This window comes from Elgaria multicarinata, chromosome 10 (assembly GCF_023053635.1).
Source record: "Elgaria multicarinata webbii isolate HBS135686 ecotype San Diego chromosome 10, rElgMul1.1.pri, whole genome shotgun sequence".
Taxonomy (NCBI): domain Eukaryota; kingdom Metazoa; phylum Chordata; class Lepidosauria; order Squamata; family Anguidae; genus Elgaria; species Elgaria multicarinata.
The window spans coordinates 19,335,150-19,351,085 of NC_086180.1; the positions used below are offsets into that span (position 1 = coordinate 19,335,150).

At 44.1% G+C, this 15,936-nt stretch overlaps 1 protein-coding gene across 10 annotated transcripts in view; it reads left to right on the forward strand.

Annotated features, from left to right (window-relative positions):
- The first annotated feature begins 1,264 nt into the window (after positions 1-1,264).
- The window catches only part of HERC3 (HECT and RLD domain containing E3 ubiquitin protein ligase 3), a 64,790-nt gene continuing 50,118 nt past the window's right edge, over positions 1,265-15,936 (forward strand). For 5 of the 10 annotated variants that reach the window (XR_010025926.1, XR_010025927.1, XM_063136224.1 and 2 more), the window contains exons 1-4: positions 1,265-1,384; positions 1,652-1,720; positions 11,029-11,196; positions 12,849-13,113. Coding sequence is in view for 7 of the 10 variants with exons in the window: in XM_063136224.1 (XP_062992294.1) it covers positions 12,888-13,113 (226 nt within the window). In the remaining 3 variants the exon portion in view is untranslated. The remainder of the gene's footprint in view (positions 1,385-1,651; positions 1,721-11,028; positions 11,197-12,848; positions 13,114-15,936) is intronic. The other 5 variants (XM_063136227.1, XM_063136225.1, XM_063136228.1 and 2 more) reach the window with 5 other exon arrangements.

The window sequence follows — 15,936 nt, forward strand, 5'->3', positions numbered from 1 at the left end:
ACTCTCCAGTGCTTAGGATTGCAGCCTAAGTTATGGTTTAAACATCCCAGGACTTTTTTTTAAAAAAGACAAAGCTATACAGCTTTTCCCCACAGTCTGTTGTAATTTTAGCAGTGTCCATCAATTTCTGGGTACTATGTATGCACAAGTTGCTCAAGAACTCCTTTTACACTACAAACCTATGGATGCCTACTTAGAAGTAAGTCTGTTAAGTTCAATGGGACTTTCTCCCCAATAACTGGGTGTAGGCTCCAGCCTAGGTCTCCTGTCAATGCATCACTTTTGAGTGAATGAAATATAAAAAACCGGAAAGCCTTTTTAAAAGAGAATATACATTATGAGCAATGTAGCGCTCCCATTCAGTTTACAAGTACAGGAAATTCAAATACTGTTTTTATTTATTTATTACATTTCTATACCGCCCAATAGCCGAAGCTCTCTGGGTGGTTCACAAAGCTCTCTGGGCGGTTCAGCATCACTTGCTAGAATGCCTAGCTGGAATGGGGCCTGGGGTTAGATTTAATGATATTTCCAGTTCAAACTCATCTCCCCATGGCACGACTTATAGCAAAACAACAGATGAAAGGATATATGACCACCTCATCCCCTTTTATTTATCAACTTCTTTGGGACTCCATTTCTGTACATCAGAGGTGTTGCCTTGTTTCCCCCCACCTCCAGTCCTTTGTTACTGGCTTTACGTGGTCCCACCCCACCCAGGTTCAAATGCCTCTCCTAAGGTTCAGATACTGGCAGTAAGAGCTTTAAGCTAAAATATGTTGGTATTTTGGCCCCACCCCCTTTGCATTCGGGCCTACCCACCACTGGAATGTGCCTCCCCCTCACAGCTTCTCCGAAATTGCATTGACATCAGAATAAATAAGAGAGGTTTATCATTCAGAGATAGATCAATACAATGATGAATAGCTATGAAAAGCCTCCACCTCAGAGGATTTCTGAATTTCAGCCTGCTGATTATGTCTGTGTAACCCTAAGGCTTGCACACTTTTACATCACCTACTGTCAGCTCAGCAAACTCTAAGGACTACGCGCAGCTTCTTAGAGCTCTTTGGTGCCTCTAAGGTTAACAGTCAGGCCTTTTCTCCCCCGCCTTACTAAATAGGGTCCTCGCCCCGCCCCTCCTTCGCGTCACCCGCTCCAAAGCAGCGATTGGTGGCGTCGGCGAAGTGTCTTTGGCTTCCTATTGGATGGGGCAGGGGGGACACGTCAATCATGTAGCTCGGGCTCGCGTTCTCTCTTTGCTGGGGGAAGGAAAACTTCCTTGTTATTGTGACGCCTCGCGCAGCAGCAGGAACCTGGGGCCAGTGGTGCGCCCACAGCTGGAAATCCCCGGGTGCAGTGGCCGCAGCAACAGTTGGAGCCGGTGAGCGTTCCAAAGCGGGGCGGCTTGGATGCTTCCGGCGCATCTTTGCAGGCTTAGATGGGGAGGGGGAGTAAGACGCCTTGGCAGGCTTGCAGGGGAAGGATGCTGCCCCTGCTCGGCTTGCGGTGGTGGTGGTGGTGGTGGGGGGGTTGGGTGCTGTGCAACCCCATCCTAGGCACGTTTACACGGAAGTAAGCCTTCGGAGGGCCGTGGAGATGGCTTCCAATAAGCCGGTTTAGCAGCCTTCCCCAATCTGGTTTTTTCTAGATGTGTTGGACAACAACGCCTATCATCCCCCCAGCTAGCAGGGATTTCGGCGCATCTGGACAGCACCAGGTTGGACTAATCGTTTATAATAGGGACATAGTCCAAGCCACCTCCTAGAAACTGTAGCAAGCTTCTGTTTCCATTCTATTAATAAGGCCTCGTTGCCTTTTACATTTTGTGTGTGCGCTTCTTTTCTTTCCTCTTGCTGCGTGGGGGTGGGGTGGGGTGGGGGGGTAAGGAACAAGAGGGACTCCTTTAATTGAATTAGCAGGGGGGAAAGTGCATTTGTTTGGGCTCTTTCACACTCTTTTACCAAGTTCTGGAGGGAGATTGACAGCTCTGTACACGCCAGACTTCCCCAATCTGGTGCTCTTCAGATGTTTTGGACTACAACTCCTAGCACTCGTGACCACTGGCCATGCCTGCGGGGGCTAATAGGAATTGAAGTCCAAATCTGGAAGTCACCAGGTTGGGTCTTGTCACCAGGAGGGAAGACGTCTGGGAATCCCGTATAGCCCACCTTGAGTCAGGGATGGAAGAAGGGCGGGATATAAATGTAATAATGAAAAGTAATAATAAATGCCTGGGAGCACCAATTGATCTCCATGGCGCTTACCTCTGAGTAGACTTGTTTAGGATTTTGCTGTTTAAAAGATGGGAGGGGCGAGGACACGCCCGTGGATATGCTCAGACACCCTTCCCCAACCCCTCTCTTTTTCTGTAATTGTTCTTGTGTAATGGGGAGAAACATCCCAAGCATTTGCTGGCTGTGTAGGGGGATTTTTGTATAAAATTCATCTCCTTTTCTTTGCTTCTCGTATACAAGATTTAATCGCGTTGGGCACAATTCAGAGGGAAGGTCTCCTGCGCAAACCTCATTCAATCGGACGGGAGCCGCGAACCTACCTGTGTAGAATCCCCCCCCCCGGTTATGCTCCCAAGCGACTACTACCTTCAAACTTTTATATTTTTTTTTTTAAGATTCCTTAAATTCTTTGCAATGTTTGCTGGTTTGCCTTTAAAAAACAAAAACCTAACTGGAGTGATGGAGAAGTTCTCCCGTGTCGCTCGTTGCTAGACAAATGGCTTTTTCAGGAACGTTTCTACGGCCTTGCAGACTCATTCCGGCGGGGATGTGTGCGCAAGAATTGCACGTACCGCGCGTGTACTGTGTATTAGAAAGCAGAAAGCGTTCGGCCCGGATGGCGCACCAATCCTGAAAGATCTGCTTGTGGGGAGAGGGGTGGTGGTGGTTAGGCTCTTTCCTATGGGCAGATCAAGGGGGTGGCGGCTAGTTTTCCTGGACTTGGGAAGATGACGCTGCTCCATCTTCCACCCCCTGCTTTGGTCCTCTTTCCCCGTTAGCTAGCCCGAGATCTATAGGACCAAGGAGGTGTGTCCCTATGTCCCCTCCCACCAGCCGCCCGATTTCCAGTAGTTCCTGATGATCTCATTGCCGGCTCTCTCGCTTAGCGAAAGCCAAGCTCATTTTGCAAATCGTCTCCTCGGATTCCAACCGAAAGGGGAGGGGGGGTGCATTTCAGGTTAAGGGCGTCATCCTATGCATGTTTAGACAGAAGAAAAAAATATCCTACAACTCCCAGCATTCCCCAGCCAGTCATTCTGGGAGTTATAGGGCTTTCTGTCTAAGCCTGCACAGGATTGTGTCTTAAGAGTGTGGATCGACCTGGCGCACAGGAGCTTTTCCCAAACCGGCGCCTTCTACAGTTCCTATCCTCCCCAGCCAGTAGAGGGCATTTTAGGCTGGACGTCCTTCGGGTATGTTGAGACTACAACTCCCATCCTCCTGATGGGCGTCAGCTTGGGAAATAAAAAAAAAAGTCCTTTAAATGGGTAGTATTGGGAACACGCAAGGTTTAAATCCATGCACCCGGAGAGGGCTGCCCATGATGGACGCCGTGCAGGCCGAATCCATGCCCACCCCCGGGAAGGGCGGCTCGGTCGCTTCTGGCTCGGGCCTGGAGCTGCCTCTCGAGGGACGGTGAAGCCTTCGAAAGGCATCAGACGCGCCCCCGCCGGCTGCAACCTCTGCGGGGAGAGAGGCGGAGGCGGAGGCGGGGCCACGTGCTACCACGCGCACATGCCGCCTCCATGGGCTTCAGAGCCGTGTGCGCCCGCTCTCGTGCCCGCGCCTGTTGGGTGTACGTGCTCCTGCCGGCGTGTGCATGGCTGTGCTGGGCATCCGTCCGCTCTCCGCCCTCGGTGCGTTCTTCTGCAAAAGGCCAAACGAACGGGATGCATCCAAGAAGACTGGATGCATCCGTTCGTTTGGCCTCTTGCATCGGAGAACACGAGGGAGCTCCCTAGATCTTGTGCAGATTGGCAGATAGCAACACGTCTGGTCTTATCCCACCACCATCCTTGTCAGGAGTTAATGTCTGTATACATGGAGTGTTTTGCCTTTGTTGGCAAATATTTATTTATTTATTTAAAACATTTGTATCCCGCCCTATATCACTAGGATCTCAGGGCGGTGTACAGATAAAATCATACAATATAAAACAATAAATATACACAGCTAAAAACAAACTATTAATATCAAGTTAAAACCAGTACATAATTTAAAAACAGTAAAAATAATTAAAACAGTTAAAACAATGTGCGAGCCAGCTGAATTTAACCATTAAAGGCTGTGTTAAAAAGCCATGTTTTTACTTGGTGCCAGAATAAAGCCAGTGCTGGTGCCAGTCGGGCCTTCAAGGGGAGGGCATTCCACAGTCGGGGTGCCACAACAGAGAAAGCCCTCTCCCATGTCCCACCATAGCGTATGTGTTGCGTTGGTGGGATGCAAAGAAGGGCTCCTCCAACAGATCTCAAGTCTCGGGCAGGCATATATAAGGAGAGGCGCTCCCTCAAGTATCGTCCCAAGCCATTTATGTGCGCACAGGCTCACAGATGTTATCAAACTCTTCCCCAACCTGATGCACTCCAGATGTGTTGGACTGCCAACTCCCAAGATGTCTGGAGTGCATCAGGTTACGGACGGCTTCTGTAAAGTGTATATCAGTAAGTCCTGGGTTAAAATCTTGCCCTTCCATGAATTCACGAGATAGCCTTCGGCAGAGGTTTACTGACCTTTCTTTTTTTAAAAGCCTGTAGTATGGAGAAGCAATGGATTTTCCCTTAGGGAAAGGGTTGCTGGCAGACAAATCACTATCTCAGGAACAGTTCTAGGGCTTTGCAGTCTCATTCTCTCTGTGTGTGGCTTTGAAGTGATGCAATAATTGCACACACCGTGTGTGTGAATTTGAAAGCAGAAATAAAGAGGAGCTGTGTTGGATCAGATCAAAGTTCCATCTAGTCCAGCATTCTGGGTGGTGTGTGTGTGTGTGTTTATGTGTGAAATAATACTGACCTTACAGGATTGTTGCATAAGAGTTATGGCTAGATAATATAGATGAAGCACTTTGAATACTAGAAAGCTATTATTCTTAATACTATTATTAAAGAATAAGGGATGCAGCAATAGAAGAGAGAGTTCTATCACATTACTATGGTGTGGCATAGTATTGCAAATAAAGGTTAGCATGAACCAGTCAGTGCACAAATGAGACAAGGAAGCACATTTCTGATGGCTGAACTGTGGTTTGGCTGTAATGCCTGAACTTTATTTATTAAACTTTATATCCTGCCTTTCAGGAAAAACCCTCATGAAGTAGTTTACAACAGGTGAATATATATTTTAAAAACAGCAGGAGATAATATATCAAGCCCAGTAGAGGTTTCCTTAGCCTTGTATATATTACCCCCTCTTTCATAATTATTGTCCCTATTTATTAAAATTTACCACCATTGCTTAAAACTGTCCTCAACTTTAGTTGATAAATATATTGATTAAAGCTTGAGGCTGAATTTTAAAAATCAAATGATTTGTTTGTCAAAAATACTGAATTATAAAGGATATAACTGTACTTTCAAACCACCCAATAACCAAAGGTCTCCGGGTGATGTACAATACATTAAAAAAACACTCTGCAAATATTAAAAAAAAACCCCAGCACAGATTAAAACGAAGCTGAACCCAGCAATGAATAGCAAAACCATTACAGCACCTTAAAATCAGCAGCAGAATAGTATTAAAAGCTGTTCTTAAAATGCCTGTGGTAAAAGGAACTGAAAAGACCATAATGTAGGTGTCAGGTGAGCCTCTTTGGGGAGAGCATTCCACTACTGTGGGGCTCACCCTGAAACCCCCCTCTTTTGTAGCTCCTGCCTTGTCTCATTTACTAAGGGCATCTGGAGGAGAGCCTCAGATAATGGTCTTACTGTCCAGACAGGTAAATATGGGAGGAGACATTCCTTCAGGTAATTTTAATGTAATTCATCAAGCTAAACAAGAAATTTGGCTGTCTGTGTCAAGTTTTGAGCTGGTGTTTTAATAACGCGTTCTCTCCTCTGGCCCAGCCCTCATTGCAATTCAGCAACCACTTGCTGTAGGCAGCTGTCAATGAGTTCAGTCATACCCTTGTGTAGTATAGTCCGACATATTTACTCAGAAGATTCTGAAAGATTGCCTTCTCCCATAGATCCTCTTTGGTGGCCCTCCTTCACGTGCCCCAGCCAAATGACCTGAGAGACAAAATGGCACTAGCGAGAAGACCGTCTCTGTGGTCACATCCTAGTTGTGGAAATGCCTCCCCTCCAGAGGCTCACCTGGTATCATCTCTATAGTCTTTTTGGTGTTAAGTGGCGACTCCTTAATTCACCCAGCCATTTAAACAAAATCTGTGCTCTGACTATATAAGCTGTATTTTATTTTATACAATGAGCTTTTTATTTTGTATATTTAATTTTTGTAATGCCGTATTTTCATAGTTTTTAATATCTTGTATTTTTTTAAAGATATCTTGCTAAGCGTAAATAAACACGAACATGTGTTTAAGGGCGGCCTTAAAAATTTAGTAGTAATAATAACAAAAATAAGTCCCACTGTGGCCAGTGGGTTTCCCCCCTACTATGGCTGCAATCTTATGCATGTTTAGACAGAAAAAAAGTCCTACAGTTCCCAGCATTCCCCAATTAGCCATGCTGGCTATGAAATGCTGGGATTTGTAGGACTTTTTTCTGTCTAATCATGTATAGAATTGTGCTCAAAGTGTATTTAAGACTGCAGTCTAAATTATTATTGATGTGTAACAAGTGTTGTCCTTGAAACTTTATCTCATTCTTTGAATATAAGCCATCCCAGTCTCAGAGACATTTATATCGATTGTTTCATTTAGTAATAAGATGGGATACAATTATTTAATGGGATTTTTTTTTAGTAGATCAGGCAGGCCTTGGAAAAAATGTCTTGCATTTCTGAGAATCAGTGTCATGACTCTAGGGGCATGTTTAGACAGAAAACATGCCCTATATCCCGGGATCATCCCAGGATCGTTCCTGTGCATCCAAATGCCACACAGGGGATCCTAAGAGCAGGCAGGGATGATCCCACCATTTTCCTGGGATAACCCTTAGGTGTGGAAAGGGCCCAAGGCTTCACAAGTCTAAATAAACCTTTCATATGCACCTGGATGTTTTTTTTTAATTCCCTGCAATTAATTAGTGGCGGCTCAAGGTGGTTAATAAAGACAAACCAGTTAATGTTCTGGTTGGCAGCTAGTTTTCCTGAGGGCAGGTTTAACAAGAGAAGAAATAGTGGGGCAAAGCCCTGTGCAGTATGTCTGTGTCTCACTCTTTTCTTTCTGGGGCTGACTTACAGCCAATGTTTGGATATTGAGCTAATACTCACAGAATCATAGAATAGTAGAGTTGGAAGGAGCCTAAAAGGCCATTGAGTCCAGCCCCCCTGTATGTATCGCATCTTAATGATCTTTCAGTATTTAATGCGGTTCCAGTATTTAATTTGGCTTTTGCCTCTGGTGCAAGGGGAAACCTGATACAAAGAGCTCGCCTCGCTACCGGACTCAGATGGGGGTGTGCGCTCTTGTTTCTGTGTTTGGTGTGTGGAACTGTTATGTGATGTAGGAGTACGACAGAAAGGGCCTTCTTCAGAGTGTGCCAGGGCTCTATTGCTCTCATCCTGAGAGGTCTATAGAACAGCCACATTTGATGTTGATGTATCATATCAGCTAGTACCTTTAACAAGGAGGCCAGTGCAGCGAAGAGCTTTATTCAGAGGCAACACTAAACTATGGTTTGAACTACAGGAACAAGCCTTAAGCTCATGCACTCTCTGGCCTTCCTCATGCATTGTCACGAGGAGATCAAAATCACCACTGTGCAACCCAGGGAAATCACTTCAACTCGAATTGCTCGCAGACTGCTTTGGAAAGATTGGATCTGATGATACAACAGTTACTGACTCCAAGGGCTCAATCCTATGCATGTTTAGATAGAAACAACTCCCAGACAGCATGGCTTGCTGGGAGTAGCAGGACTTTTTTCTGTCTAAACATGCATAGGTTTGAGCTGTCAAGGTCTTGCTCTGACTGTATATTTTTTTTATCTCTCTAACGATCTGGTTCTACCCCCTAGGAATTTTACCTTAATGTATACCTTACTTACAACCTCATTTGTTTGTTTGTTATGATTGCCTTGTTTAGTGTATGTTTTTACAACATATATTTGTAATGCAATAAATACAGAAGAAGCTTCTTCCATTTCTAACTATTTGCAGTTTGTTATTTGAACCGAGACAAACAGCAGCGAGTTCGAACTACGCTTTGTCCAAACAAGCTAAGGTCAGACTGTACTTTCTGATGCTGCCTTGTTTGGATAAACTATAGTTAAAACTAATAGCAGCTCCACATTTGGGTGAAAGACTAACTGCAGTTAATTGTAAAGGGAAGCCCCTGCTTCCGGAGGAGGAAAGTGGAGAGAAAGGTGCATGAGCCTATGGCTTGTTCATTTCTGAATCAGGCCGAGGCCGACAGCCTGACTGTGAGGGCTGTTACAGCTGATGTTGCAGCATGGACCACTGCTTGCACTGAAATAGCCATTGTATGGGAATTTCATTGCTCTCTCTAACCCACTGCCCACCTCTTCCGTGCCCCCCGCCCATGTGGTCAGTGCACAGCACTTTTTGTAAGTGCCAAAAAAAAAATTTGCCAGTCAGATCTCTGAATGGGAGCGAGCGCAGAATGAGCAAACTAAGGACCTGTATCCAGAACGTATCTTTTCCGTTAATAAAACTCTTGACTGTACGCTTGTGGACAGCTTCACAAAAATTAGCCCAAGCAGTTTGGGACATTGCTTGGATGGGCTAAATTTTTGGTCTAAATTTTCATGGATGTCCAACATTTAGACCCTCAGTTGCAGGAAAACGTGAACTCTAAGAATGTGATGTACTTTCTATGTTGTGGATGGAACAAGCAGTAAATTACATAATGAAGGCACTGTTAACAGAAACAAATCTGTTCTGGCGTTAATGTCCAACGAACAAGAGCACAGAAGTTTTATTTGCTGCTGGGGCTGCTTTGCCAACTGGCAAGCAGGATGTAGAAAATGTTCTCTACGGGACGTGCTTCATTTTGAGTAGCATGTTTTCAACTTCCAGAAGGGGCGGTTATTCTTCTAACAACATGTGTGCCATTACATCAAGAACTGGGGGCCATAAATGGGTGGATTGCACTCTGCTGTGTAAATAGACTGGCATGATACTGCAGCTTGTCTTTTGCTGGAATTTGGAGCTCCTATTAGTTTTAACTATAGTTTATCCAAATAAGCCAACATCAGAAAGCACGGTTTGATCTTAGCTTGTTTGGACAAAACATAGTTCAAACTCACTGCAGTTTGTCTCAGTTCAAAGGACAAGCTGCGAATAGTTGAAAATGGAAGATGCTTCTTTTGTATTTAGAGCATGACAAATTTATATTATAAAAACAAAAAACTAAACAAGGCAATCATAACAAGTAAACGATTTAAGGTTGTAAGTAAGGTATACATTAAGGTGAAATTCCTAGGCGGTAGAACCAGTTCATTATTGATATAGACAAGCATCCAGTCAGGGAAGTCCTTTAAGGCTCAATCCTGTGCATGTTTAGACAGAAAAACGTCCTGCTACTCCCAGCTTTCTCCACCCAGTCATTCTGGCTGGGAAATGCTGGGAGTTGTTTCTGCCTAAACAACTTGGAGTCAGTAATTCTTTGTTATAGCATCTGATCCAATCTTGCCAAAACCTCTGGGTGCAACCTGGACATGATCCTAAATGGCCATCAGAGCTCATGTCATTGTTTGACAACTTCTTTAACCCCCACCCTGTTTGAAATAATTGAGCTTGTTTACAAGATTGTAGTAAACACCCAGGTATCTGCTTTCTCAGAGGGCAGCACTTGAGGCAGAGATGTCAGCTTTGCTACTTCTCATTGGCTGTGTGCCCTTAGCCTAACACAGTGCAGCACATTCGGCGGTGGCTGTAAGGAAGGAGAAGATGGGAGGCATTCAGCATTGGACTGTAGTAGCTAGCAGATCTCCGAATGAGCATATGCTGTTTTATCAAAGGTCTGACACCTTGAGATACTGTATCAGCTGCAGCACCCTTGGGAGGTCTGCGGCTTTTGTTGTTGTTGTTGTAATTGCACTGGTTCCAGTTCTCAGGAATAGGAATGGTAAATAAAAGCATTGCTTGCATCAGTGCAACTGTAGCAGCATTCTCTTGTCAGGCAAGACTGTACCACAGGGCCACTTCTGAAGAGATAGATAAATACAAAATAACACTGGGCCCAGGGCACGTGCATTTTGCAAAGGTGACTTTGCATTTGGCAGGGCTTACAAGTGGAATTAGGATTCCTGATTTTTCCTGGTTGCCTTCTATCAGGACTTAGATGGGGAAAGCCTCATTGGGAACCTGGCATTCGCTCTTCATCCTTGACAAGATGCACCTGTGTTTTATGTTCTGGGGCTTGCTTGATTTCATCTACTGCGTTTTATATACCATCCTTCTTCCAAACCCCTTGAGGGAGCTTACAGTTTAAAACCTATGGATGTTCTGCATCTATCCCTTAAGAGCCTGCTTGGGTTCCTCCAGGGGGCAGGGCTTGGATGTCAAACCTCGCCCTCTGGAGGAATCTCCGCTGTAATCTCCGCTTTGAGATTGGAGATAACCATGGGAATGTGGGCAATGGGGGACTTGCCCGGCTCTGCAAGCCAGGGACTCTGCTTATTTTAAACTTTAAAATAATGGTTTACAATCCATGATATGAAAGCAAAAAGAAATGGAATGGGAATTGGGTGTGGGGAGGAGAATAAGCAAATTTAGATACCAACTCTTTCATACCATTGCATAGTGAAGTTGCATGGTGACTAGGTGGATTGGTCATTGGAAGGGATATTTCTGGGAGGGGAGGAGCTAAAAGGCAATTGGTCCTAGCTGATGGAGGGGCCTCACCATCTCTCCTCTCCCTCTGATACAGCCAGGTGGAATGACCACTGATGGAAACAGTTCTGGGAGGAGAGAATCCAAATGGGAGTCAGTCTCTGGTGGATGGTGACGGCTTTGAGCTTTTTTGCCTCGTCGTTGGATACAGCCATGCCATTTGTCTGACGAGAAATAGTGCCAGGTTACAAAGAGTTATGACAAGGTACTGCCAAATCTGAGGTGTATGCTCCCATAGGTTCCTCTGGTCAGAATATTTCTGAGTGGAATCTTATGTAGGGAAATATCATGTAGGGGTCTGGAAACAAAGCCCTATGAAGAGAGACTGAAACAATTGAGCATGTTTAGCCTGGAAAAGACAAAATTGAGGGGAGACATGATAGCACTCTTCAAGGACTGGAAAGGTTGTCACATAGAGGAAGGCCAGGATCTCTTCTCGATCATCCCAGAGAGCAGGACATGGAATAACGGGCTCAAGTTACAGGAAGCCAGATTTTAGCTGGACATCAGAAAAAACTTCCTAACTGTTAGAGCAGTATGGCAATGGAACCAGTTACCTACGGAGGCTGGACTCAATGGCCTTATAAGGCCCCTTCCAATTCTATGATTCTGTGATCATGGGGCCGAGGCTCTTTGCCCCAAAGAGCCTCAGTCCCATGATGCTTTTGCCCATGCAACACCTTGAGCCTATTCATCTTGGCAGAGAAAGCCAAAGGCTATGACTTCCTACCTAGTCTTAAACACACCTCTGCTAGCAACATGGCTTGTAGGATTTGCCCACACCTGCCATCAAGCCACCTGATAAATGGAGGAAAATAAGCCCGGTCCTGCTGTGATGAAAACGGAATTTCACCAGGTGCTGTATGCATGCCAATGACACTTACTGAAATTCCCTTTTTCTGCACAAGTGTTAAAGATACAGGAGCCCTGTCCTCCTTTTCATATTGTCACCCTAGTCAACAAGTCTATGGGAATTCAGAAGAAACCACAGTGGAGTGTGGTAAATTACTTGCCTTCTGTTTATATCGTGGGTTTATTTATTTTTCCTATTTAATAACTTCCAAACCTATCATGACTTACAGAAATATTTAAAAAGATTAAAATATAAACATCATTTTAATGAGAAAAATTAAAGCCACTCTAAAAATCTCAATAAACCTCCAATGTTAGTCTTACATGGAGTAGATTTATTGAAATGAATGGGACAAGTCAGTTGTGACTAACTTAGATTCCATTCATTTCAGTGCATCCACTTTATGTAGGACTAACAGTGATTACTGGGTTCTGTACTTCCCTGGCATTTTCACAGAACTGAAGCATGCAGACATACAGCACTGAAACTAACCAGCAAAATTCTCCTGCAATGGATGAATGAAGGGATATTTCTGGGAGGGGAGTTGCTAAAATGCAATTGGTCCTAGACAAGATGATGGAGGGGCCTCACCATCTCTCCTCTCCCTCTGATACAGCCAGGTGTCCAATTCTGCCGTCTGTGTAAGTTTATTTGAAGACTTCGCTGTATCAAACTGAGGACCATTTCAGCCCATGTGAAGCTGGGTCTGTTTGCTGGTAAAGAAGTAATTGTACCAGATGTTGAAATAGCTCCCTAAATAAAAAGGCCTTTTCATGACACAGTGATGGGCATAATGTTTTGAAGGTTGACGGGCAACCCTAAAATGGCTATTCCAGGAAATGGAGCCCACAAAAAAGAACCCTAGTTCCTGTGCCCCCAGGACAGGGATAGTATTGGACAGGAAATTGCTTCCTTCACAGGTGTTGCTTCCTATTGCCTTCATCTGATCTGCAGGTGATTCCTAATTTTTGATGTCCCTCTCCCTTTTCCCCCCTCCCCCTCAGGAAACAATCAAGCTACATGTCTTGCTAAAATAAGAGAAGATGTTATGCTGGGGATATTGGTCGTTTGGACATCCTGGGGCAAGTAGCGCTCTCCAGATTATTATCCCTGAGCCTCGCACCAGCGGGTTTATTCATGAGAGGAGCGTCAAGGAAGTGGCATGTGGTGGAAACCATTCTATTTTCTTGCTGGAGGATGGGGAAGTCTATACGTGCGGTGTGAACACCAAGGGTCAACTAGGCCATGAGAGAGAGGGAAGTAAGCCAGGTAGGTTGCTTTCTAAGCCTGTAGAACAAGCCACTGTTTTTTTTAGTTTAATTATATAACTCTGCTGGATTCTATTGGTTTTACGGCTGCTGTTTCTGTGGCTTTTTAATCTTGGTTTTTATGCTGTCATTATAATTTTATTATCAATTGCACCCTGCCCTGGGAATTTTGTGTTTGAAGGATGGACAAGAACAGCCATTCCCAACGCACCTTGTACATTGCCGTCATCTGTTTCAATCTATCGCGGCTGTTCTGATGTTTGATGAATTCAGTACTTCCTTGGGTTTATCAGAGCTGGATTAAAGCAGAATGTCGGGTCAGCATCCTCACCACTTCCTGGAGCCACCTGGCCCTGCTACTTGCAGCAGGGTTTTGCTATTTTATTGTTTTACTCTGTACAGCACCATGTACACTGATGGTGCTATATAAATAAATAAATAAATAATAAAGTGAATGAAAAGAGCAAGGAGAAGGAACCACCTTTGGTGCTACAGTGTTGTAGAGAGTCTAGCATTTCTGGCAGGCACCAAGTTGCTGCTCTAAGATGTATTCAGGGATGACTTCTGTTTAATTTAGATATGCTAGCACAAACATACAAAAAGTATCTGTTAATTCTTGTGGGGTCTGCAAGCCCTTGATAACTTACTTATACACCTTTCCCTTCAACAGACTTGACCACTGTCTTTCATGCTTAGTGATTTATAGAGATGACACCAGTCTTCCTCAACCTGGGGCCCGTCAGATGTTTTGGACTTCAGTTCCCATCAGCCCCAGCCAGCATGGCCAGTTGTCAGAATGCTGGGAGTTGTAGTCCAAAACTTCTGAAGGGCACCAGTCTAAGTTAGATTGTTGTAATATGCTCTACATTGGGCTATCCATGAAAATGATTCAGAAATTAAAACTGGTTCAGAAAACTGCTGCTTGATCGTGTGACTTGAGTCCTCAATCGGTGCCAATGGAGTTTTTTGTTCTTTTTTAAATACCCATGTGTCTGTGTGTGTAATATTGGGACCTCACGCCTTGCACATAGTGATCTTGATTCATATTGGATCCTTGCATGCTTATATAGCAGTTTGGCCCTCCATGAGGTTACTCCCATAGAAACCTCCCTGTAATTTAAGATCTGAGGCTGTGATTCTTCCTCAAGTGTTCCTTGAGGCCAATTCAGTGTCCGTGAGAAGCAGAGCCTTCTTTATTGCCGCCCCAAAGCTGCGGAATGCCTTTCCACAGCTTCCGTGTTTGTCTTATTCCACAAGTTGGTTAAATGCTGCAGTTCTGTACCCACTTACCTGAGAGGAAGCCCTACTGAATGCAGTCGGATTTCTAAGTAGAAATGCATAGGATTGTGCTATGGGACACTCACTGCTGATTTTTGTCTGCTTGAATTGTTCTTAATTCTGTTCAATAAAACAAAAAGCACATTCAAATCTTTTTCTTCCTTTTTTGGCAAAAGATGCTATAGGAGTTCCATTTTATTTACTAAGTTTTAAAACCTGGATAGATTATTTTTATTATAGTACTGAATGAACCTTATCAGAAGAATTGTATCAATATAAAACTGTGTTGTGTTGCGAAATAAAGAGTTTTAACCATGTTGGTATCATTTAGATCCCTAGTTCCTGGATATGCAGTATATAATTTCTTTCCATTTATTTTATTTGGGTATAACTGACTGAACTTCCTGTTAAGTGAAACACTCAAATTTAAACACACACTCGCAGTAGGAGATGGAAACAAGGTAGAACAAATTTTCCCTTTATTTAGGAGAACACTTTAAATGACACATGTTAAGGGGAAATGTTTTAGCAAACCTTGGGTGAAATTGTGACCCTAAATGTGTTGGATTTCTAAAATAAAAGGTTAGATTGGCCATGATCACACTACACCAGGATTTAGTGTTATGTGCATGAGTTTTGGGCTTATGCACGCTGCTATCCTCTTCTGTGAGGCTGGAAGGAGGAATAAGCCAGAATTCGATTTCACTTTGCCCAATTTCTGGCCTGTTTCCTGAGAACTATGAGAATTATGCCTTTAACACAAACTTTATTCAACTGCTAAAGAAACCAGCAAAACAATCCAGGCATGTTTTGCTGGTTTGTTTAACAAACTACAGTTTGGCCTGGTTTACATTATAATAGGCAATCATGGGTTAATTAACCCACAAATTGCTGAAATCTAGCAGGAGTGATTGAGCACATTGCCTCTGATGCACTCATCATTTCCGCTTTCAATTACCAACCTTTGGTTGGTAATGTGACATCCAACACTATGAGTTATTTAGGTGTTAAACAACCCAGAGTTTGTTGTTGAGTGAACTCTGGGCTGCTTAACCTCTAAACAGTCTAGAGTGTCCAAATCTGGACATCACACTAACAACCTACAAATAGGCAATTGTAGGTTAATTGAAAGCGGAAGTGATAGGCGTACTGGAGGCAGCCCGCTCGCTCCCACTTGATAGTGGCAATTTGTTGAATAATTAACCTGTGATTGCCCATTACATGTAAACTGCCCCTTTGAGTTAAACCAGAATTCCTGATTCATAGGGAACAACAAGCCTGAAATTGGGCAATGTGAAACTGAATCTTGGCTTAGCCTCCTCCTGTCCACATAGGAGGGGAGAGCAGAGTGTGCAGGCCTAAGGGTTTGCTTGGGTTCTCAGCGGCTCGTACACACAGTACTAAATCCTGGCTTAGCATTATATACAAGCCAGGCCATTGTCAAGCAACCAAATTTTAAAGCCCAATACTGCATTCTGTACTTCCCTGCAATTCCCACAGAACTGAAGCATGCAGACAAACAGCACTGAAACTAACCAGCAAAATT